At 33.9% G+C, this 26,792-nt stretch overlaps 1 protein-coding gene across 1 annotated transcript; it reads left to right on the forward strand.

Moving 5' to 3' along the window:
• The first annotated feature begins 3 nt into the window (after positions 1–3).
• LOC111033084 (endothelin-converting enzyme 1-like) lies at positions 4–26,792 on the forward strand. The gene is made up of 14 exons (XM_022313676.1): positions 4–788; positions 21,824–21,959; positions 22,054–22,215; positions 22,317–22,465; positions 22,545–22,607; positions 22,708–22,908; positions 23,027–23,154; positions 23,228–23,552; positions 23,621–23,802; positions 24,290–24,406; positions 24,514–24,769; positions 25,324–25,419; positions 25,798–25,874; positions 26,083–26,792. Exons 1-14 carry the CDS (start codon positions 366–368, stop codon positions 26,171–26,173), a joined length of 2,406 nt encoding a protein of 801 aa, XP_022169368.1. The 5' UTR covers positions 4–365; the 3' UTR covers positions 26,174–26,792.

Genomic DNA, 26,792 nt, shown 5'->3' on the forward strand with positions numbered 1-26,792 from the left:
CACCGGTGCCAGTCGCGTTCCTGCATACACCACGGCAGACAACGGGTACCATTATAATAATATTATTGTCGTTTCGTCCTGCTCCCGGCGAGCGATTGGGTTCCTAATTCGATAAAATATTATCGTTTATTAAAAATATTATTTTTATAGTTTTGTGCCGCAAACAGTATTATTATATTATCTTTGCGGCTGAGGGTCGAGTGCGTGCGTCCGTTTTTCCCCCGTGATTTCCTACCGCGACTCGTTAGCGTCTTTTCCGCCGTTACACCACACACACCGACACCTTCGAAGTCGCCGGTGGTGCGCGTACTCGTCAGCCAGCCGTTGGTCCTTCAGATGTGCACCGCTGTAGAGTGACAACGACGATGACAATGGCGCAAGAACGCAAAAATAGCGGTCAAAACTTAGAGATGCAAGATAAACCCGACGGTGGCGGTTGCCTGTCAGCGACCGACGAAGAACGCGAACCCTGTCTGAAGGCATCCGCCGACCCGTCGCCGACGACCGTAAAAAACAACGGCACCATAACCGCGACACCGCCGTCCGCCGACAACAACAACGGCACCAGCAACGGAAAGTTCCACCCGCTCGCCGCCGCCACTAGCCTGGAGCAGAAGCTCCGGGACAAGACCGGCTTCTCCAGAACGGGACTGGCCGTGGCTGTGGCCGCGGCCCTCCTGTGCGTCGTGCTGTTCGTCACGCTGGTCGTGCTCCTCATCCTGTGGCCGGCACCGCCGCGTCACTTCCCGGTATGCCGGAGAGCTGCCTGTCTCCGAGCTTCAGCTGAGGTGAGTTGTTGAACATCGGCCGTTATAATCATATATTATTATTACACTATATGCACTAGATAGTGACTTAAATAACGTCTAGTGCAATCATTTATAGACTGCAATATACTTATATCTATGTCGTATTTTGGAGTTTGGGGGTTCACTTTGTGTCCGTAGCCAAAACTCAAATCTCAAAAGAATCACCCCTGGTGGGAAGGCATCGGCGGCAAATCGTAGGTTAAAAAAACTCGCGAGAAAGAAAAGACTGAATTTTTTTCAGCATTTCGAGTCGTCGCGAATATAAATGTGCAATTCAGCATCAATCAGTAAGATTTTTCAGTATAATTTTATCGGGTCGAGTAAAAAAAAAAACTGATTTAAAAACCCCTGACCAACAGTTTTCTTCTATCGTGTGGTATGTTATCTTATACATACGTACTATAATACAATAACACGGTTATATAAGTCTTATATTATAGAGGTAATTTTTTTTTTAGGTTTGTATTTTTGTCAGGTTCATTGTTTGTCTAGGTATATTATCATTTATTCCTGCACCAGTGGATGGTCGTTTTTAATATTATTTACTGTAAAATGCAAATTTTATGTTAATTTTTCGTGCTGCTTAGTGACACGGTCGGCCACGCTCGGTGTTCTTGACCGAGAACGCTGCTAGAGGAAACGTTTTTCCCAATGCGTTTGAATAATTTAGTTTTTGATGTGGTCATAGTGACAAACGATGTTTAAAAGGTTTTCTCAGAAATCAACTAGTTGGTTCGAATTACACGATGTTGAATCAAAGGGCGACTAACGATTATAGAGTGCATACTGTATAGACATTTCCTATTCGCGTGTGGGTTTAATAATACGAAAATATCTTTGGACCTATACCAGACTAACACGTGTAGGTTCTATACCATAGATCACTTGTAGGTACGACCTTTTCGGCGTGCAAAAAGACAATTGTGAGGTGCATTCCTGGAACACGTATGTATTATATGTTTATTATATCGAAACGTTGGAGAGAACGTCCGTAAATGGCGTCGTCGACGGTGGCGGTAACAACCCCTCTTGGATCGACACAAAAGACCATTGCCGCCGCCGCCACAGGACCCGTCAGCATGCTGCACGCCTGCACACGATCGGTGCAGGTATAAAAAGGGTCGGACGTTGTTTTTTTCCGCTCATTTTTCCCGTCCACCGTCGGTTTTACGATCGTCGTAAAAACTACCTTTGCTCTGTCGGCTGTAATATTATTACTATATACCCGTGTATTATTCAATAAGAATTTCATACCAACGTATTCACATATAGGTACTATTGTGTTTATCGTATAATATATTTCGTCGTCCGATCGTGTTGTATGATAGGTATTAAGCGTATTTCGTAGACCCATTGTCGAAAATGAATATCAAACGGTCGTCGAAAATGTACAACAATATTATTATCATTATGTACCTATATATTCCAAATTGTATTATCTAAAAATGAGTTGATAAAAACACCAAGCGCGTTTCGATATAGAGCATTTCATTAAAAAATGTTTCTTTCGACTTATCCAAGTATGATATATTAATATCGGATAGGTATATAAGCTCTCGCGTATAAAACGCTGCACGTACTACGGTTTCCGCTCGATTACGCTTCCGATCGGCCGAATCCTTATATTTGCGATTCGCACACGTTGTACTTATTTTATTATATTGTGTCCTGTCGTTGTTATTCCGGTAATTCGATATCGCTCCGTATGTCCGCACACGCGGTCTCTGGAAACGGCTCGCTGCAGGATGTCGTCGTCCTGAAGAATTGTACAGCAGGTGTTTACGGATAACGAAGAATTTCTGTTTGTATATTATACGCGTCACATTGTACCGACGTACGCATATTATTATAATATTTTTTTAGTACCTATTCGAAATCTGCAACTCCCGTACAAAATTCACGGATTTTTACTATGGCGTGGACAGATTTTTCTTCGTTGGTACTTATGCAGACTACCAGATAAATATAAGGATATTCACTCGTTCGGAATTATTGTATTCTCGAAAAAAAAACATGACGGTATGGTCCGTTTTTATCGGGCAAATCAAATTCTGTCATGTCCGCTAATGTAATAAGTTCTACGTTTCGTATACTCGAGGATGGTTGAGTGTAATTTAAACAATATTATTCAAAACCTGTTGAATAATTTTAGACGATCTGTCAACCTTTTATAGGTAGGTAGAGATATTAATTATACGTCGCTACGGACTACGAATAATAAAATGTTGTTTTTTATTTTTATTTAGTTTCACATGAAAACATTGTGTATCGCAGCCGGACATCGCACGTTGGTTTATTATTACACCTAGATACCCCTGAAAATACTTCAAAAGGGTTCTTTTTGTTTTGTTCTGTTGTTCAACATTAATTTTCCCGGCAATAAAATATGCAGGCATGCTGATCATTTTTGTCTAAAAATAACTCGATTTAGTATTATGTATTATTATATTTACTGCGTAAGTCATGTGTACATATAAACTATAAAGTATACACTTTATTATATAGATTGTAGGTATTGTATTGAAATACATACATTATAAACAATATTTTCAGATACACGTGTGCGTAATTGAGGAGCACACACATTTTAATGTCATTATTACAGACGTTTGATGTATTCCGTTTGTTGTGTTTAAATGTTTTATAGGTCGTTCGTTTAGACGACGACAGATGTAATGAACGAATGAAATTGTCATTGGTATATCGGCAGACGCTTCGAATCAAAGACTGCACGTGTTCGTTGTCTGTAGAGTGTAGACTGAATATGCATTTACATACATGATGCGTTTGTGTTTTACGGATTGTCCCAACGGTAATTTTATATTTCTACTCATTTTGCGCATCTGCGCTCCATTCTACAAAGCTTTAATAATATAATATAGTTGATAACTTCCAATTCCGCGTAGGTGTATAAATATTTATCATTTCGTAGGTAGCTTGTCTAATTATCAATTATAGTCCCGAAGCGATTTTTGGCGTCTTGTATCGACAGGAGTTGGTTGAATAATATTTCTGCAAGATACCATCATCTTTAATGGAAATAACGTACCTACGCCCATGGGCTAAGGTGTGGACGTCGCGCGCGCTGTATACGGATTTCGCGTTATTCGTATACAAAAAAATAAAAATGTATACAAGTAATATGTGATAGTACTTTTTTAAATATAGAAAAAACACGATTATTTTAATAAATTATAACACACCTCTAAAGCGATTACACTATGTTTATAATAGTCTATATAATAACAGTAGTCAGTAATTATTAGGCAGGTACCTATTCATTATTATTACTTATTTATTATATTATTACATAATATTAATAATTATTAATTATTGGTATACACGTTTAATTATGAATTCAGCCCAAATCAAAAAATGGTATTTTTGAATGATTTTATGTTTTATTTTACAATTTTTAAATTTGAACGTGGACTGCATTGACCGTTTTATTAAAAATATCTCATGCCGTCGCCCGTGGCTTGTCGATATCTATTCGGTCCGTCAGTCGGATGTGTAAAATGTTAAAATATAATTTTTTCTAGAATAAGGATCAAAGTAATCTGCAATTAAACCGCCATTAATATAACTAACTGTACATGTTGTAAAAATCTCGTACAATTATATTACATATATTTATTTACTGGTTTATAATATTATTTAAATCGACTGCTTTAGACGAGTCAAAATTGGTCACGAGTAATAATATTATCATCCATTAGTGTGTAATGAGAAGTACCTATTATGTATAATTTATATACAATATTATTATTTTATCGCTGAGACGACACATTCTAAAGTATAATACTATACGTAGTCACCACTAAGATATGTCCAAATAACATGCGGGGCTAGCCATAAGTCTTAACTTTTCGACAATTGCTTTTTTATCTTCAATACGGTAGTCTTGAAATAAATACAAATTCCAAACAAGCCATCTCACATGTCAAACAAAACCCCTATCTAAATAAACTTAATAATAAAAAAATCTAATTTGATATACTGTGTATTTAATAAAATATTATATTGATAATACAATGCATGATCAACCAACGCTATTGTGTGATATTGTATCACATTTTTATTGTTCAATAAAGAACAAAATCATTTAGCGTACATCGATTTATGAAGTGAGCAGGCTGCGGGACAGTAATAATTGTTATTATTTATTAATTTCGATCGATGTCTTGCTAAAAACCCGTGTACGGTTTCCAATATTATGTCGACGTACAATACGATGTATTTATAAAAAACTATTGTACAATAATAATTTTGTGGCGCGGTGTGGCGTGGTCGTTCGCTTAATCTGTGGAAACGCTCTGAGCTTACGTACCGGCCACCGTTGTTAGCTCCTGGATGGATGACCATCCAGGATTTTTATCCTTGCTACCCATCCATACGTGTAACCAACCAACCGTACCTCCCCACACAGTAGCAGGCTAAAGACCTTAGTAGTTGAAGCCTGAATTCTAAAAAAAAAAATATATTAATAATTTAGCCACAAATCGCTAGTTTGGAAGTCAAAAAATGCTCGTGTACAGGTTTTTCTATGTTTTTACCTCCGGATCAACAATAATAAATTATAGGCGTCAACCGAATTGTATTGTATTTTCAGATTTTCCCTAATATCCTCTACTTGAGCATCTACCTGAGTATCTCGCTTAATGTAATACACGTTATTGGGATTCAGAGGATAATTGGTTCCCACTAAAAACGCAATATCCAGTCAATGCCCCCATCATAGCTTTATACACAAGAAATGTTTTTTCTAATACCCACAAGGCGGATTCAGGAGAACTAATTGGCTTCTACAGTATATACTCAAAATAAATTATTACAGGTCGAACAATTGGCAATACAAAACATCAATGGAAATTTATTTATTCATTGAGATAATAAGTTATATGAAGATTATCTCTGACGAGCGTATTTAGTGTAGAATCTACCCTTAAAGAATGTAGGTCATAGCCCATGTATAGTGTATAATTAAAAAAAAAGTTAGTTCTGAGTTATAGTTTCAAAATTAGTATTATCTTATCTAATTTAATAGTGCGCCTCGCATCTAATCATGTGTCCATGTTTGTTAGTAACACTAGGCGATATCTCAATTTACATTTGTTAAATGTGTTCTGCTACTACTGCTACTACAATCTCCAGTAAAATGTATTACAGAAAAATAAATTGGCTGAAGATCAATACTGCCCGTCCGCGCGTACAATTATGACTGGGGACAATTATTATTCGTTTACCACTTTATCGTACTCTATACACATATGACGCCTATGTAGTGTGTATGATATTATATTATTATTATAACACCATTATAATATTTTGTAAAACATATTTTATATACCCTTGTAATAGTTACACGGTGTGTGAACTCTTACACGGACTTCGACTGGTTGTGTTCGGTTACCACGGTTATTGTTCTGCGAGCATCACGATGAATATATCGTCGCCGACATACGGAGAAATATATTTCATATTATTTCGTTTCGTTAACCGGAACCCAAAACTGGCTAAACACACACTCGACCGTATTTACAGCTATGTGCGCGTCTGTGCTGACTGCTTCTATAACACTATTGTTTTTTTTTCTTTATCCTGTAACTGAGCGTGAGAAGGCACTAAGGCAGGAGAGAGAGCAAAAAGAACTCACAATCATCTGGTTGCGTGTTTCATCTACTTGCTGCGTGAATAAGGGTTTTCTCGTGAAAAAAATACTATCATCAACTTTTAAAAGTGTCGACGACGCGTATATACAGTGTGACGTTGTATACATAAATGTATTGGTCGATTCGTCATACCCGAGAACCGCGTCATTGTTGATTTCGGCACGATTTGTCGTCAACACGATTTTCGTTCATTATTTCCGATATTGCACGATAGTCGTAACGACACGCTGCCGATCACAATATTATAATTAAAACAACAAAAACAAATTCGAAAGAACTAGTCGATTTTTAAATTCCACGTCATCATTTGGTTTAATGAAACATGAACATTTTAACATTTATCTCGATACTATGGCCGATACTGGTTTTTAAACAAAAACACTGCTTTTAAAAGCTCCCAAATAAACGGCAAATTTGATCCGCGATTGAATAAAGTGTCAACTCTTCTGATTTGAAATAGGGTAGTGTTTTTTTTTATTATTGTTTTCCTTCATTTTTAGGCTGTCCTATTCAGTTCGTCACACGATCCTGTATATTATCATATTATAATATGCTTACAGGTCTATAAGTATAACGAAATTTGTCCTTGGACGGTCACTTATTTCTTTTTACCCTGTTCCATCATTGTCTCTGTGTTTCGTTAGAGCGTATGCTGTATATTTATTATGTGTGCGTCTTATAAGAAGATTAATTCGACACGGAGGTACATTGAGTACAGGTAATATAACACAGAATTTTTCTGAAAACCTGGTCAGGACTCGAGTAAGGACATAATTAAAAATACTATGCGTAGAGGAAATAATCAAACTAAAAATTATTACCAACGGAAGCAAAATAAAACGGTTGGTCGGTTACGGTGTACGCTCCCTATATATATATATATATATACATACAAAATACAACGGGTTTCGTGATGAATCACGATATAGTAATTATAATAATAACTAATATATAGGTATGCACTATTCGTGTTGTGTACACATTAAAAACACGTTTCTGTCGATAATACGTAGTTTATTAGGAAGAAAAAAAATCGTACTATGTGAAAATCGGGGGGTTCACTATTATCTCATGTATGCTTAGAAATATGTTGAGAACCTTATTCTTAATTCCGCCCAAGTCTTCAGATCAAAATTATCAGAACTATTGTAAAACGACGTATTATCATATATGGTCGTAAATCGTAATCGGTCTAGAATTACAAAAATTACATGATGATAATAAGTAAAAAAAATCGTTACTTTATTATATTATATTATAATTATTACCTATTTTATAAAGATATGTTGTATCTATAAATCTGTAATATAAGTTCAGCGTCTACAATTAAAAATATTCCAACGAAATAAAATGGCGAAAACCGCTTGGGATAGCTCTCGGTTTTGTTGATCCTACATCGCGTGTAAAACCAGCTATATCGATTAATCGAGTATCGACTATATAGGTACCTAAATAATATAGTATAATATTATCGGTCTGATTTTTTTTTTTTGCCCATTTTGACGATTACGGTATACGGCGTAGTCTCTTGGTAGTTTAAAGTACTAAATAGGTACAGTCGATCGCCGTTACCAAGGTCGAGCCATTCATGAGTATTATAATATATTATGGAATAAAACAGCCTCTCAGGTCTGCACAGGCCAAAAATAATTTTCTGATTGGTCCACCTAATTTTGATTTGCAATCCGAGCCGTTATCAATTTATTTTCATCCAGTAATGATGAAGTTATCCAAAATGTTATAACTTTACTCTTATCTAGCATTTGAGAATGTATTTTTTTTAATTGAAAATTCAGACAAAATTTCCCTTATATCATATTTCAGATAGAAGGTAAGAACAATTCTACAGCAAATATTTTTAATAATAAGCAATTAACTCGGGCCTAGGCTTAATAATTACTGCCCATGTTTGGTCCGGCCTTTAATGATTTTTTAGTATGCATTTACGGACATAATATTATGTACAATATGCGGCATATTTACAATACCTATTTGTGATGAATAAAATACGATAATTACGTTTAACCAAATTCTTATTGTCTTATTTAGCCATATTGAAATAATTATGTACTACAGAGTTGAGTATATTTTACTATATCGTGTATTTTTAGACGATCGATGAAAACGAGAATAACACGTGGCTACAGTTTTCTCTAGTGGCGTCTCCCCTGCAGCCCCCGTCTCCCCCTGTCACCGCAAGCGGTATAATATTAAACAGCACGTGGCCATCACCGCAACTCCATACCTCGAAATTACTGTGTTCTCGAAATCGGTATATTATACGCGTGTTGCAGCAGTAGGAGTAATATTACAGTATAGGTAATATTATATTATGTAGAACAATTTTTACTATGATACCTATTTGCCGCTTTCCGTCTTCCTCCAACTGGTTGGTTGCCTGTCTGTGCCTCTCCGTCCTCCGGCCTCCGTGGTTCCAGATAGGTCCAAAAGAAAACGGACAGGAAAAGAATAAAAGATTTTTGTGCTGCCGCCAACCTCACACTCATGGTAATAATAATAATACATTAACGTACTGAGTACGTATACCATATTTAAACCTATATGGCTATATATAATATTATGTATAGCCATAAAGGTACATGTGGCGATCTGCAGCGGCCCACGCAATTTGCTTTAACAAGTGCTCCGACGGGTTGGCCCATCGGTCATTCTAATAATGTGTAGGTACACGAAATTGTTCCGAAACGTGAAGTATAATAATACTATGTTTAAAAAGGTATTTATACGCTTTCGAGTTTTCAACATTTGTTTAAGTACGTAATTTTGTAACTAAACCTATAACCTTTCGATTTTCAATATCGATATAAACCTTTTATTTTGTTTTTATCGCCTCGTAGACCCTTTTATCGCGGGAACGCGGCGCAACAATGGACATGGCTCGTGCACATTATTGTGAATATATCATACATTTATTTAAATATTGTCATCACTATGACACTTGATCGAACTATCTCCCAGAACAAATTCAAAAACAATACCTTACTAGTCTGCCGTCTAAGATTTTAAAATGAAATAAAAAATTCCACTGATTCGTTCAAACCGAACCCACAAAATGCTGCCGTTCTGTTGTACATACGTCGCTCTTTTTGAGCCTGACTTTTTCTATACACGTCATGTGAAAACTGTTTTGATAAAATATTTCGTTTTTCAATTCTAAATGTGGATTTATTGACTCAATTTTTGAGCAATACCATGTACAGTGTTATGCCAGTACTCAGTTGCAGTTAGTACGTAGTTTTCCACAACTGGCGCTGTTAAACTGTTAGTTTCGCTATATTTATTTGTGGATGTTTAATTTAATATTCATGTGGTATAATACGCAATATGCATGTATAATAATATAATATATTATATTATGTTTTTGTTTTTATGGGAACTTACGTTTTTTTTATGCTCCAATGTTTGTTTTAAACGTTAGTTTTATGGAAGCTATAACTGGAACCATACTTCATTGAAACCATGAACAATTTAACAAAACTGTATTTCATGACGGATTTGTTATTTTGAGATTTTCATCAAAAATAAAATTGTATAAAATTTGTTTTTTGATTTAGCTGTTTATATAAAACTTGATTGTTTGTCGAATATTAAAATTTAAAAAATTTTAATATAATTAATCTTAATCATTGATTATTTTGTAATAATATTTACAATGCCCATTGTACTAATGTATACTTACAATTTACATCATGATAAAAGCAACAAAAAATATTTAGTATATATACAACTTGATCGAATTAGTGGCCATAAAACGTGTCTAGGGCAAAGACCTAAACTGTTGACCGCGGGCATAACATCATAAACTATAAAGGATTCCATATAATATATACGTGTATAACCTTGATGGTTACGAGACTCATGAAATTATAATTTAATTATACTATATACGATTCTTTTTTTTCAATAAAGGTACACAGTCTGCACTGTATGATCATTAACGATAACGGGTTTTTGATATGCCATCAAATATGTATCATCGGTTATTAAGTTTAAAACAGTATTGTAGTATAACGACGAAATTTGAACAATCCATGCGTAAAATGTGTTTTTTATTGACTGTTTTTGACACGTTCGTTTTAGAGAAATCCGGCGTTCGAAACTATTTTTTATGGAGATTTAATTATTTTGGCTCGGACTCTTAAACATTTGAATTGTGTGTGTGGCTGTGTATTTGCTATAGTTATAGACGCATATTGTAATGTTCACCGTGTGTCAACTCAAATCATTTTGGCAACAGATTGTAATGTATGTATCGGATATAATATAGTAGATGTCGAATAAGACGTATTTGTAACTTTGTAAGGTGGTTCAACAGAAGCTATACTTGTGTGGAATGCATTGACGTACGTTGTCTGAACCACCGAAACTCGATTTTGAAAAAAAAAACCAATCTGCTCGCCACCAGTAACCACGAGCAATAATAGTTATCTCAGGTTTCGCGTGAACAAAAAAAGTGTCGAAATATAGAGGCACAATTTGTATATAATAATAGTACATGTATACTGCTATCGCAACGGATATATAAAAAAAATCGTGTCTATAATATTATATACAGTGACCGTTTTGAATCGGTTGGCATAGTCGATATCGCGAAACGGTTTTTTTTCCTTTGTGGGACGACTACGTACGTATTCGCTGCAGTGCATGTAGGTAGATATTATATTATATATAGGTAAATCGTGCTCGTACACTGCCGACAATAATGGGTACCTGTTCGGAATGATTTATATTATATACCTATATGTATGTGCAGCTATATATATATGTGTATATTGTATATACTATATGTTGTATCCATATTACGTCTGTGTGAACACGACGTATCAGACGGATTGTGCTTAAGGGCGACCTCGTTTTTTCTCCATTTTTCTTCTTCTTCGTCTATTATACTTGTATCAGTGTATAGCAAGTATTCCACCGCTGTGTCCAGGGAATATTGATATGATATTAGAACGTATGGTTCCAATCGCGCCATCCATTGGGAAGGAAGGAAACGGCGAACAGTATATTTTTTAAAAATAATAAAAACAACATAATATATAGGTTAGAGACACGACCGCGAAGCCGCGCCGACTATATGCGTTAACGGTAAAAACGGCAAATCGCTTGCCTTTTGCATCTGGTTGCGTGACGTAGACTTTGTTAATATATTATATTATATGGGTGTACTTACGATGCTGAAGACAATACCTCTACGAGAAATGACATTTTGTAATATCTGTGTTCAATATAAACAAAATAATAGAACTAATAATTACTGTAGCTACGTTTTATAGGCTGAGCTTAAGTGGAAAAAAACGTATCTATCGCATGTCGGCAACCGTTCGTTTACAATGTTATGTACATAATTCCACCCCGCAATGAAGAAGGTGATATATTGTGAGTTTTGTAAATCAAAAATATTCTCTTCTATTTATGACCTATAATAGTTCAGCATAGATCGATGTGTTTGAGGGTTACACAACCTTTACTTGTCTAAATATCGTCAAATAGAAACTTAAATTCACAAAAAACAAATATTATTTTTCAAGTCAAATAAAAATTCAACTCAAAACTGAAATTCAACCCCTCGAAAATATTATTCTCTATAATGTTTCTAATGAGCAATTTTACTCTAAGATTACTTTAAAATCATAAAAAAACGATTTCGCTCGTCAAAATATTTATTTTGCACATATTTTAAAGGGGGAAAATATTTTGCACCCTTTTAACATAAATTCGTGAAACTTGTCGCCTTATATTAAAATATAGTATTTTTTATAAATTATTCCAATATCAAGGGAATAAAACATATTAGAAATAAGCAATAACAAACAAACCGAGATTAAAACATAAACACATTGTTGCTGTGTGGAGGGAATTATTTAGTGTTATCGAAAATGTCAAGTTAATATATATTTATAAGGTTCAAGTCCGAATGTATGTATACCTAATGGCTAATTATCTACATAGAAATATTATGCTCATAAATATACAGTGTTTCCCGACCGAACTGAGAAATAACTGTATATAATAATATTATAAATATTATAATAAAATATAAGCTTTAATCCTACGCGCCATCATCGCAATATACCGTCATCATAATATTATATTGTTTGAAAATCAACATTTTTACACCTTCGGCTTTAATATGAGCTACTGGTGGTGACAGCGTGTAATGGCCAGCGAAGGATCAAATTGCAGCTTAATTACTGTATGCAATCAATCACGATAGTATGATTTCGTTTCCGTTTTTTTTGTATGTCCTTGGCAAAGAATTTTTTTTCCATTACTGTTACGTAACGTTACGTACACAGAAACAATTTTTTTGCTATCGCCACAAAACGGAATTAAATCACAGGTTATCAATGTGCATTTATGCGATGTATTTTCGTCAGTGCACTTATATTACAGTGACCTATACTTGGTAAAGTTCAGCACTAATATATACCTATGTGTAGTATAAGTATATAATTTTTTAAAAAAAATGTTTGTTTTCTAATCTCTTTCTTCCATAACCGTTTTTGTATATTATATAATATATTATGCACTACCTATATATTAACTGAGGTTAATTTATGTTTCAATTAATAACTATATCTTCAAGTGTACTCGAATAAAATTATGCGTAGGTACTTGTCTATTGTAGGTTCCTATATAATATAACCGCGATTACTATGAATAATAATACAGTAATATTATTTATGATATTTTATACGACAGTCAACGACAAGTTACCTATAAATATTTAAAAATCATAAGAAAGCCGTTAGTAACTTATATTTGTAAAAAGCTAAATTTTTATTTTATAGTTGCACACGATTTATATTTATTCTAATATTATATTCTTACATTATATATTGTCGATGCACCTACGAATCGTAAGATAATTGCATTTTGTTGTATCATGCTTTTACATTGAAGAGTATGAATAAAATACAATTATTATTATAGATATTATCTAATCTAATTATAGTTATTTTAAAAGATATTCTTGAAAAATAAATTCCTTTGTAAGAGGATAGTATTACAACAGTTTTGTATAAAGTAAACCTTAAACACTATGAATTGTGTTAATATAATTAAATACAATTTTGTTTTGGCGTTGTTTTTTGTTATTTATTTTCTGTTCTATATTCTAAACAACTGACGTCTACAATTTCAAAACCTACTGTTGATTAAAGTTTTATTGCACCATTGTTTTTTTGACTGTCACAACTGCTGTAGTTATTTGCTGAGTGTGCACTAAATAAATTGTTAAGATTTCACTCGCTTAACTGTAGATAGGGCCACAGAGGTACACTAATAATATTATTGAATCATTGATTTGGTTAAAAACGAAATAAACAAATCAAACTAAAACAGATCATTTCAATATTTAATAATATTGTGTCTCCGTTCCTCCGTGGCTAAAATATTACTTAATTAATTTTGTCTATTAGTTGTGTTCTGGCCCTAAAAAACCAACGATTTCGACGTTGTTTTAGTTTCCTTCCAAACGTTTGGAATTAAGTATAACATACGGTTACTCTTGAGTGCCCTACAAATTCACACATATTTAAAAGCATCGTTAAGCGCAGATCCGGCTATGTAATATTTAATATGTAATGGTATGTGCGCTTTTCAGTTATCAGTATGGCAACTTTTTAAAGTAAAAAACACATCGTCGCAAGCTGGAATCAAGACGGATAACGTAATTGTCCGATCGGATAATAATGTGGTCTGATAAAATATTATGTCTGGTGTCGTATAAATCACGGACTTATTTGCGTGTAGTTTCGGCCGGTTTCAAAGTTTAGATTTACTCACATACTCACACCCCCAATAAACCGTGTGAGTGAGATAACGACGGTATACACACGCACTTACATACTACCTATACACTGCACCCACACAAAAACTCACAGAGGCAATATACCTTATTATCACACACGTTGCACCTAATTATTATTATCATCATTATTCGTTTGTTTACACACTTACACACACACTGTTTTATATGACGTCTACATACATACCAATCGCCATCGTACTTTATCTATACTCTATATAGATAAACCATACCTTTACGTGAAAAGTACTCTGAAAAAACTTAGTAGCTACACGTTTCGTAACATATAACTATGCATACTCATATTTATTAATGTATAACACTATAACACTCTATAAGATGAAGCTTCTGGGTACAATTGGTTTTCCTTACATTTTCGTAAGACCGCTACGTATATAACATGCGAGTACCTATACTTTGTCAAACTGCAGCTTGCTGAAACACAGAGTTGTACTTACATAAATGTGACATTTGAAAGAAAAATATTTTTAAACCATATGATATCTCACAGTTTTATAGAGCGCACGCAAATGGATGAGATTACAGTAGGCTGCACAGTTTTTAAGATCATTCACGACGTGTTGCGAGCGTGCGGGTGACAGACGATACGCAGATATTACTATGACAATAAATATAATAATTAATATTATTATACCATGGCATACTTACCTACCTGCCTAGGTATCTGTGCATGTAATAATGTTTTGGCACCGTGAACGAATAATATGCGATCCAATGTCACTGTGGGTGCTTATGCCGCTCCGACGACTTTACTGTGAGCGTATAACTTTTCACCGCTGTCGAAGCCTGTCGACAATGGATATTTTAACGGATAGAGACAAACCTAAACGAAGTTTGTGTTTGCTCACAAATAACGACAAACGTTAAGTGTAATAATACGTACACTCACAGTATATTATTACAGACTTGTGAAAATATAGGTAGGTATGTGTGCAAGTGCTGCATGTGTAATATGTGTGATACAAAGGCCCAAACTCCACCGATAAACTGTTTATCCCGGCCGTGATGATATAAGTTACCCTGAAATACTACCCTGAAATCGAAACAATTTTCAAATTATATTTATTATGTTTTGTCGGTATGAATTTAAGGACGTAAATTGATTTTCAAATTAAAACCTTTAATATGTATATTGGTATCTTGTTTAAAGACGTCATTCTGCAGTGTCGTATTTTTGGGAAGTGATATGGTGCTTGACGTAAAACCCGGTCAAAACAAAAATGATTTGTAATTTATTGGTAGTTATAATGATAAAAAATATATAGAATGATTGATGAATTAATCAATTAATTATGACACTTAAATTATATCTAAATATTAAAAGAATAGGGATTTGGGAAGATTGATGTTAAGTGGTAAAAAGGGATTGGGGTCACGGTATATAGAATGTGTGATGTGTGATGTGTGACTAAGAGCATTTATGACAAATGCATACCACTGTTTAGGAGTTTAAATGTTCTTATTTTAGTAAAAATGTAACCTGTTTATAACACGTTGGCTTGTATATGATATTTTTGTAGCAAGTAAATAGTAGTAATTACATACACTTGTACACATAAAACTGATGCGCTCCCTCTTGTATAGAATATCAACAAATATAATAAATATATACATAATATACACCTCAATATTTCAATGCACGAAAATGATCTGTAACCGTCGTTTGAATTTATCGTGTGAACATTCTTAAAAATTTGTATTTTTATTTTCTCAATTAGATCTTGAATTCTTAGGGCCATTGGTAGAAAAATACATACCTAATTGTATTCGTATTTTATAGTTTTGTTCATTTGGGTTGTATAATGGTATATTTTTTTTCAAACTAAATGTTTTGTTATAAATTATAATTTTACATTATTTTCGTTTAAATCGGACGGGTGAGTTGTTCAGTATAAAATGTTTTAGATGAATACTAACATACTGCCATTCCTACCACTAGACCCGTAGTTCGTATACAATAGGTAGGTATATGGACCCGTTGGACCCGTTGAAATATGGCTTTTTGGATTTATTGCAGCCGTCTGCCGCATGAACTACATTACGATTTCCCAAACTGCGGGTGTCCGATTCCATATTATAATCATAAATGTAACATGCATATACTATAAGGTATTTAGTCTGAGCGCCAACCGGTTCTTAGGAAATCTCGTATATAACTATAACAGCCCATCTACAAATTTTACGAGGGCATTCTAACAAATTGTATGTGTTTGTATTCGCTGCGGTCGTATCCTATGTACTATACATAGCACTAGTTACTAGAAGACACTAAAATTGTAATATTATATATTAGTTATAATGCTAAACCTATTTTATATGCATCACTATAGTATGTTATTTCGTTAAAGGTACAACATAATGATATATTTAAACCGCAAAAAAAAAATTAAAATAAGGGTGATTACTTTTTCGGTGGCCTATTTGAACGCTCACACTTGCCGGATATCTGCCACACAACCATGGTAGGTAGGAAACGTTTTTCGGGTCGTCTACCTCCGCACCGCGCACGGCAACCAGATGTAGGTACACATGATGTTGTACGCGCTCAACAGGTATGCCCATACAACATCAAGCATCGCGACGTACTATTGTTTCACAACCACGAGCTATAATATTATAATTATTCTCCCGTGTGTGTCGCAGTATTATTATTTTAGTTTTCCGTCCGCCGACGCGGTGTAATCTCGGTTTGATCTCGGTGCGTGTGTGTGTGTGTTTGTTAGAATATTAATGTTTGTGTGAGTGTGTTAGTGCACGTTGTGTGCTGCAGTGCACGCGCATTCTTGTGCGCAGGGAGACTGTCGGACCAGATACTCCGCCGAGTCGGCGGCTGTCCGGCCGGAGGGTCAGTTGCATGGCGAAGAGAGAGAGGGATGGAGTTGGTGAGTGTATGTGAGAGAGACGATAATTTAGCGGTACGTCGTACGTGTCCACATTATTCTCGACTGGTTTCCTCTTCTCCTTTCCCACCACGCCATAACCGACACTCGTACATTATATTTTATTCGCAATGGTTCTCAAACCTAGTCTCCCTCGTCCCCACATAATACTCAACATTCAAAAACCAACGTATACATTTGTATCTTTATAATTTACGTGTAATATTATTATATTTTAAATATCCGCCAAATATCCTGTACGGAATTTATATGAATTTATAGTATTTCCGTATGAAATCGTGCATACGAGGGAGTACGAAACGATGATAACGAGAGATGGGACTGACACTGTTCCGTTGGAAATCGATATTCATTCGTCGGTTGTTTTGTTCCCGCGAGCTTAGTGTCTGTGACCTGTGTATCGATGAATTCAAATTTCTCGTGATGTACTCTGGCATGATCTTATACTTCATTGTTAACGCTTTTGGCGTTGAGATTTAAAGTTCTCAACCATCGTTAATAGCAATACCTATTCGGTTATAAATTCGTGTTTTTACAATTCTAGCTGTTGCAAGACAAGTGGTGCTGTACATTATTTAGTTACGAACAAAAAACTATATTTTAGTATCGAAAAACCCGTTTGGAAATCACGTATTTGTTTAATATGTTATAATTTACTAATTGTGAATTGTTTTTGTGTAAAAAAATTTTATCCACAAGAAACTAATATTATATTGAATGTATTGAATGTCAATTGTTAATCAGTTTAAAGTGAAGTATCGCGGTTTATTGATATGATGGCACATGTATTGTGCGACGAAATATTTGTGGTTTATCGTGGAGTTCCAAGTACAAACGTATAGTTATAATAATGTCATTTACTGTTATCATATGATACATATGACTTCATAAGGTCCTGTAATCGGAAACTAGCGTTTCAAAATTTAATTTCGCCATACTACGCATTGTCACATTGAAATGTTTTGGTGACGTATGGTTAAACAATAATCAATGAATAATCAAATAAACAATATTTTTATCAATTTAGTTTTATTTATTACAAATGTTAACGGAATTTAGTAGATATAGATTAGACATACGGCGTTGAAAATAGTAATTCAAAAAATCACAAGTGTGTAAAAAAAAATTGTTTTTTTGGTGTATATGTTTAATAAGTTTATATAACCTAATAATTAAAAATGACAATATATCTAATACGATTATGAAAACTGTTCAATTAAGTTCTCTAATTGAGTGACGTACACCGATATTTTCAATGCGAAGGGTTAATATAAAAAAACAGTATGTGTACCTGTATTATGTTTTTTTTAAAATATTTCTTAAATTTTATTCATTTTTATACATCTCTACATATAGTAAAAAATACCAAAGGGGGTTTAAACACCCCTTCCTCGTTTATACGCTACTGTGTGTTTAGGCTAATCGTACTTTATTATCTAATTTATATTGAATGTGTAGTTATTTATATTAATAATACACTGTACTTAGTTTGTTTATGATTTTTAAAACTTTTATATACTTCCAAAAAAACATGAACAATGAAGGTTTCAAAAAAAAAAAAATAGAATTGAATGTATTACGTATGTTTTTTCTATGCTGTCCTTGATTGTCAATTCAAATTAAAGGAATTTTATCTTTTTTTTATGAGTAAAATATCGAAGCTATAATACTAATATATATATATATATTATATTGATAATTTTTTATTGGTGATATTTCTTTGCTCCATCAGTTGTAATAGTTATTCTTATTGTTACCATCATAAGTATTCAATGTTTCGTTGTTTGTTATACAATTTCAATATAAACACTTGCTTGAATATTCGTAAAATTCTGGTTTTTTGAGAGCAAATATAGAAATTGGCGGGGCTTAAAAATATTTTTGTCTACAATATTATCCGAGGATATTTTATCACTTTTTGGAGCGCAACACACATGTACACGTGGTGTAAACCTGTCGGTTGGGTGCACGGACGTTGCTTGACAATATATAATTATTTATGCTCCATAATATACTCGATTTAGGGGGAAAACGTAAGTCACATATATGGTAAATTCACAGGATTCGAAACGCTACAGTCGTTATGCTGTTTCCGATCTCGTATTACTGCTATTATATCCTTATGCTATTTATATCGTGTAATGTGTATACACATAAAATATTAAGGATATAATATATTATATTATGTACGATCGTATACTATACAGTGTATTGAGCGACAGACGGGACGATATTATACAAAAATATTATATTATTTACGATCGTGTTGACGGCGAAAGCTTTCAAGTCGACGAGCACCAAAGAGGTAAAAAAAAAATACAACCGCCGAAAGAGAGGAATACGCTGGAAATTCGACTTATGTTAGGTACACAACATGCAGGGTACGACACAACACCTAACACGGCATCAACAACGTGACGTTATTATTATATTATTTATTGTCCACTGTGTGTCACGCGGTTACATCTCCGTAGATGGCAGGTACACCATGTGCTTATGTATCTACGTGGGACGGACTCGCTGGCCGAGATCACTCACCGCCGGCCGGGCGGAGGCCTATATAGCTGTGACGAATTCAATTATATGAAAACACTCGCTCTTACAGGTATATATTATATTATGCAGGGTATAAGATTACCCGTGGAGAACAAAGTATTATAACGTGTAACGTGTGCGTCCTTAACCTTGCCTATTGTCGAACGCGGCCACGACCTCCTAGTGAAAGTATTCCTACGAGTATAATAATATCGTACCATTTTGTTGTGCACCCGTACTGTGTTACGAGGACCTGAAACGAAACGAATTATAATATATATATATATATATATATATCTGACCGTGAATTCATACATTTATATATATTTATTTATATAGCCATATAGGGCGCGCGTGCTCTATCCGAGAGTGGCACTCCTGTGCATTTTTTACGGCCTATGCAACGTATATTATTATTATCATCATTATCATTAGTACCATCGTGTGCTGTAGCAGTAACGCCTCGTCTAGATTCGAGGGCGAGGCTCGGGTGACGACGAAAAAACCGCTGGCCTAGCCCACTTCGATTGAACGCCAACACGGTTCATTAATCCCTCACAGGGGTTACGCATTGAGATTTTCGGGGTAAAATATAAAAATTAAAAATACCTAAATCATGGGCACGCGGAATATATATTAACATATCGTGATTAATACGTGACGGGATGCACGGACGACAGTGATGCAGCGTTTATTTTCGTCTCGACGGTCGTTTGACGTTAGGTGGACCGGAACGTCTCTCGTCCGTATCGAAAACCCCTTTTATCATGAGCCGCACATATTATAGTGGAGGAAGCTGCTCTGTATACAGCGTAGATGACGCGAATTTCTACGATATTTTTTCGTTATTGAATTTCATTATTATTGACTGCATTCCCAAAGTTTCCATTAAGTTCGAACTTAATACCTCAATTGTATATTTATTTTTTAAAAACCCACCGAATGTGATATACTTTAAATTATAGCATAAATATACTTACTAAATTGTATCATTAATATTTAGTATTTTAAACGAAGACGGTAATGAATGTTTTTACACAAATTTTGTTGCCAGTATTTTGCCACAATAATGCAAGTATTTTTTCGTCAGATGTTATACATTACCTTAGCTTCTACGGAGTGAATATTTAAAGTCATTCATAGAACTTCAATATACGTGCAACAGGTAGAAAATAAGATTTTTTGAGTGGGCGTTGATGGCGTTTCATTGTGGGTTTAAAATGTTTAAATGTATACTATTATATACCATTTGTGGTTACGTTTTCAAAATAATGAGAGCATACCTACTTGGTCTCAGTAAAATATTTACTTGTGATTGATTTATGTATTTTTTCTTTTGATATTGCTACTTATGTAAACTGTCTATAAGCCGTCTCTAGAAATGTTGAATAGCTTACTCATTTCTGTAATAATATTGATTGAAATGTAATATTAAATAATAATATACAATTATTGTAGTACTGATATAATTTAAGTAAAGGACAATATTGGTCTTCCGGAAACACATTATCAGGATACTGGGACCCTATAATATTATCAAAACCGGTACACTGCACAGTCGCGTATATAAGTCGGGACGTATAGCAATCTATAATTTAATCGATCAATGAAATCTAACTATAAATCTCATTTATGTTTTGTCATAATAATGTATTCAGTATATATTTTTATAATGACTGTTATGCGTGTCTAACATGAATTCTATACCTATCTATTGTTTAGGTATCAAGGTATGGTAACAATGAACCTAACCTAAAATGCTATAATTTATATCCAGAGCTAAATGATCGTTGTAGGTCGTCTGTTTAAAAATAAATAAAAAAAATGGTTCTCAACACTTGTAATAACGTTTAGATGTTATTGCGCTACGTATGATGTTCTACAACGCCCATAACGTTTCTTTAGAGTTTGAAATCGAATTAAAGCAATAAAGCATAGAGTTAACGATCCGCAACCGAATACTACAGGAAACTCTTTGTGACTTGGCGTTTAAATTTTAAACATACTATATATATGTGCTTATATTAATGTGATATTTATTTTTGTTTAAAGGTTCTACCCAAAATTAACTTTACTCAACAGCCGTGCGAAAATTTTAGAGAATACTCTTGTGGAGGATGGCTGCAAACCAACGACTTGCCGGCATACATGAGTTCGTGGAGTTTGAAAAAACGCATTCAACAAGATCGTAAGTACATCGAGTGCATATTATATGTGTTAGAAATATTATACATTGTAAAATAAATATTGAAATTTAAACCGTACTTTTTGAATTTGTATAGAAAAAATAAAGATTAGGAACATGGTTGTTACGCTGAGAAACGTTGCCAGTTCCACCTCGTTGAACTGGAAGATGAAGCATTTCTACGAATCGTGCATGAACCTGGACAATATTGAAACAGATGAAGGAAAACCTTTAAAGAAGATTATTAGTACAATCCTAGGTATGTTTTGTTCCTCATCTCTCGGGTGGTCCATTCTAAATGATTTTTTATGTGTACCTTACAATATAATATAATTCAATTACGTTTATATTATACATTAGGCGGTTGGCATGTATTAAAAGATTTTAACGTTCATGAGTGGGACGTGACTAGTACCATTGTACAATTGCACTCCAAATACAACGTGAGTCCGTTTTTCAAGATAGACGTTGTTCCAGACGATAAGGTTTCAGGCCAAAACATAATTCAGGTATTATTATCAGTGTTATTATTATGTCATTACTTTGGTTGGTTGTCGTATAAAATACTGAATGATTTTACTATTTCAGATATCTCCAGCAGGACTAGGGTTACCCGACCGAAGATATTACTATAGACAGCAAGAAAACAGAGTAAGTTTGCTTGCACACAACTTAAGATAATAATTATAATAACAATATAATAAGAATTAGATTACAGATGTATTATACTATAAATGATGATTATTTGCAGATTGTGACCGCGTACAAACAGTACATGGTGGACGTATCGCAATTACTGGGCGCTACCAGTGGTGACGCATCGATATTCAGCAACGACATGTTCCACTACGAGAAACGTATTGCGGAAATAACGCCAGCTAGCAAACAAGAGGATCCATTTAATTCTCACCGACGATTCAAGTTGTCGAAACTGAAAGAAATCGCTGGAATGGTACGAAGATATTATATTAAAATATACAAACATAATATGTAGTGATCCATACTTTTAGTTATTTAAAATTAGTTTTGTATATATCATAAATTTATTTCGACTTCGTTCCTCGTTGTAGATCCCACTTTTAGACATTTTGCAATCAAAGTTTCCAGAAAGTAACATTGGTGACGACACGTTCGTTTCGGTTGTGTCGCCGACTTATTTCAGTAACTTATCTAATCTGATATCATCGTCAGACCGCAGGTTAGTTTTTTGACATAGTACATTCAGATAACTTCGTTTCTAACAAAATACTGTAATTTTATTTTTCAAATAGTGGACTAAACGACTATTTCATGTGGAAAATGGCTGAAGCTTATGTCCCATATTTGTCAGTGAAGTTTAGGGAAATTGTCAAAATTTACACAGCCGAACTTACTGGCGAGAAAGATTTGCCGCCTAGATGGGAGATTTGCGTTTCTCTGTTGCAAAAGTTTATGGGATTCGGTATAACCGCTACCCTGGAACCGAATGTCGAAAAAAAAGCTGACGTTGTAGCCGTAGTGAAAGACGTTTTTGAGAACATTAAAGAGTCAGTCATATCAAACGTTAATAAAAACCAAGACTTAGGACCCGAATTGAGTGATCACGTTTTAAACAAGGTAATAGTCTACACATTTAAATTATTTAGTTTGGGTTGTAGATTACTGTACATTCATTTCCGTTTTAGTTGAACTCATTGACTGTACAAATCGGGTTACCAGAAAATATGCTCCAAGAGAACTACGTAAATCAATTCTATAACCAGTTGCCCATTCAAAAGCTCGACTTTTTCCAAAACGTAAATTACGCCATATCATTCATTAAAGATTATTCGCAGATCAAACTCAAATCCAAGAAAGAAGAATATGGGTAATTTTCATATTATAATACCAAAATTGTACCTTAATATATTTTGTTTAATTTTTTACTAAGAAATATTGTGTCAACTTTATGAGGAATCCTAGCTATAGGGTATTATTAATTATTTTTACTATGCCACATGCATATTGGTAATGTACTTTAACTTAAATACATTTAAAAAAAGATCAATAATCATCAAAAAAAGTTGTACTCATTTTGATAATTTTAACATATTATTCTAGTATAATAATTCATAAATATGATATGTGTTAATATTTGTAAGAGTAAATTGAATAATCGTTTCATCATAAAATGTATTACCTATGAACATTGAACAAGATAATATTGATAATAAGATAAATTGATTAATATTTACAATCTTTTGTTTTACGGCCATTCAACGGAACATTTTGCCATATTGGTTACAATTCCCATAAAATTTTTATGCATGTATCAGAATATTTTTTAAAGTTCACCTTTGTTCTATTTTCCGTAGATGGTTGGATGACTTGGTGTCTGAAGATCCAAAAGTCACATACAACGTAGCCAGTAACAAAGTAATCGTTCCACTGTCGTTGCTGTCGCCACCTTATTTCGAGACCGGTTATCCCGAGTAAGTACAAAAAAATATAAAATTATGTGTGTGTTCACAAAGCCGTACATCGATCTAATATCGATTGTAAGATCCATCTTAGGACTAACGTCTCTAATATTTAACAGGGCCTTGTTGTATGGAGGTTTGGGTGTAGAAATCAGCTCAGCCATTCTGTCCAGTGTGTATCCACCGGGAGTGGCTCACGGTACTGACGGTGTATTGTTACAAGCCCACTCGGCGGCCGTCAACCGAAGTATCGGCGCCACCATTGAGGCCCGCTCTTGCTTTAGTCAATTCCTAAAGGAGCAACAGGTGGAGTTCGCTAACAACACAGTGCTGACAGCCATGTTATCAGTATCGAGTGTCCGGTTTGCCCTGCAGGTATGTTTATCAAATGATAAAGATGTGTGATAGTGATATTTATGTCACCGCGGTTTATATTATTGCAACTCACAATACGTAATAGCTCATAGACATTGTATACAGAGGAGAGGTTGGACTTTACGAATGAATCGACACTAAAGTTGTTTAGTGGGTGTTGATCTTGCTGCTTCTGGTAAACGCATGACAATATAATGTGTATATTTTTCTTGTTATTCATTTTGTATGAAACCTCTTTTAGATGGACTCAGCAATCAAAAAGTTGCTCGTAGACGTATTAATATAAATTAAGATAGGTTTTTAACCTTATCTCACTTCAGCGCTAATATTCGATAATCACCATATTATAAACTATACATTTTTGATCATAAAATCTCGGTTTATGTTTTCTAATTATTATTGTAATTATTTGAGTACAACTGTTTCCCTCACCATTGTCGCCTTTTGAGAAGTGGTAATGTTTAGCTAAATATACTTCACCAACTATCGTAAATTATTCATTTTAAGCTTCGTTTGAAAATGCAATCATTATATTTAATATCTTGTTTTTACAGAGCTTAACGAAAAAAACTCAAACTGAACCGCATTACCATCAACCAGCCATGGAGTCCTATGAATACGACGCTCTGTTCTTCATAGGATATGCACAAGTAAGGACATCAATAGTACAACAATGAAGTGCAATTTATACAGACAACAATTAATTTGATTTTTGAAATATTCTTATATTAATCTCTTATTAATCTCAACAGTTCTGTAAGAGTCTAAATATTAAGTGATCTATTAAGTGTTTTTTAATGTTCTGATAAATTTAATAAAATTATAATTTAGTTAGTGACAGCTATCATTAATTTTTGCAATAACCGAACTCTGAGTATACGGTTCTTTATATCCAAGTTTCAAATTATAAAGAGTGCCCTTTATATAATTCGGTGTCTGTATATTTAACATGATAATACTATTATTAAATTAATATTATAGAAAATGCCAATTTTATGATGACAATATCCGTGTTTTTTTCGTTACAGTCTCTGTGCACAATCAAATCTCCACAACAACAAGATTTGGACACCATGTACGACTTGATGTCTGACGAATCTCTTTTGTAAGTATAATAGTGTTATTGTGTATTTATAAAATATATTGTGAGTTGGGCGTCACAGGTTGGAAGTAACACGAGGCGTTCTGTATAGGCAACATATTGTTTATGTAAGGTGGCATGGTGTTATTATTTAAGGCGTTCAGAGTTGTGGGTTGGCTTTTTTCGTTTTTCCAACAAATTATTTTTCATGTTAATGTTACGTTTTTTACAGATTAAAAACGATATCTGAACATTCGGAATCATTCAAAAGCGCGTTCAACTGCATGGGGAAACCAACGAAAACATGCAAATACATCTACTAATTGTTGATGTTGTAAAACTGTAATATTATTACATCTGAGTGCATCCGGGTTCCCAGAAATTATGCACCCAACAACGAGTATTCGAACGTTTTTTTAGTGACTTATTTCTCGTTCATTATCATTATTATTATTATTATTTTAATTATCGATATAATTTATTATTATTAACTATTATTATTATTATTTTTACTATAACTATTGTTGTTTACGATAAGATTTGCGCAAATTGACCATGACATCATTTTTGGATGGAGAGTTCATCGCCAATACTTATTATATATATCATAAGTATTTTTATGTATTCTAAAATCACATTTGCGCACACGTGTATCAAACAGTGTTGATGTTTTAAGTTTTAACATTGATGACTTTTTGACATATATCATGCAAGTGTGCTGTAAAGACTGGAAATGTGTGTGTTTTTGTTTTCATTTTTTTTCTTAGTGTTCAATTATCTATTTTTACGGCGGGTCTTTGATGTCAAGATAATTTTATCATTGTAGTTAGTTTTACGAATTCACACACAGGGTATTTAAAAAAAAAGTCAGTAGAAAATTTCGCATTTTTCTCTATTTGTCAAACCCATTGTACATAAATTATACACATACTTTCAATTTAA

Source organism: Myzus persicae, unplaced genomic scaffold (genome assembly GCF_001856785.1).
Source record: "Myzus persicae strain clone G006 unplaced genomic scaffold, MPER_G0061.0, whole genome shotgun sequence".
Classification (NCBI taxonomy): Eukaryota; Metazoa; Arthropoda; class Insecta; order Hemiptera; family Aphididae; genus Myzus; species Myzus persicae.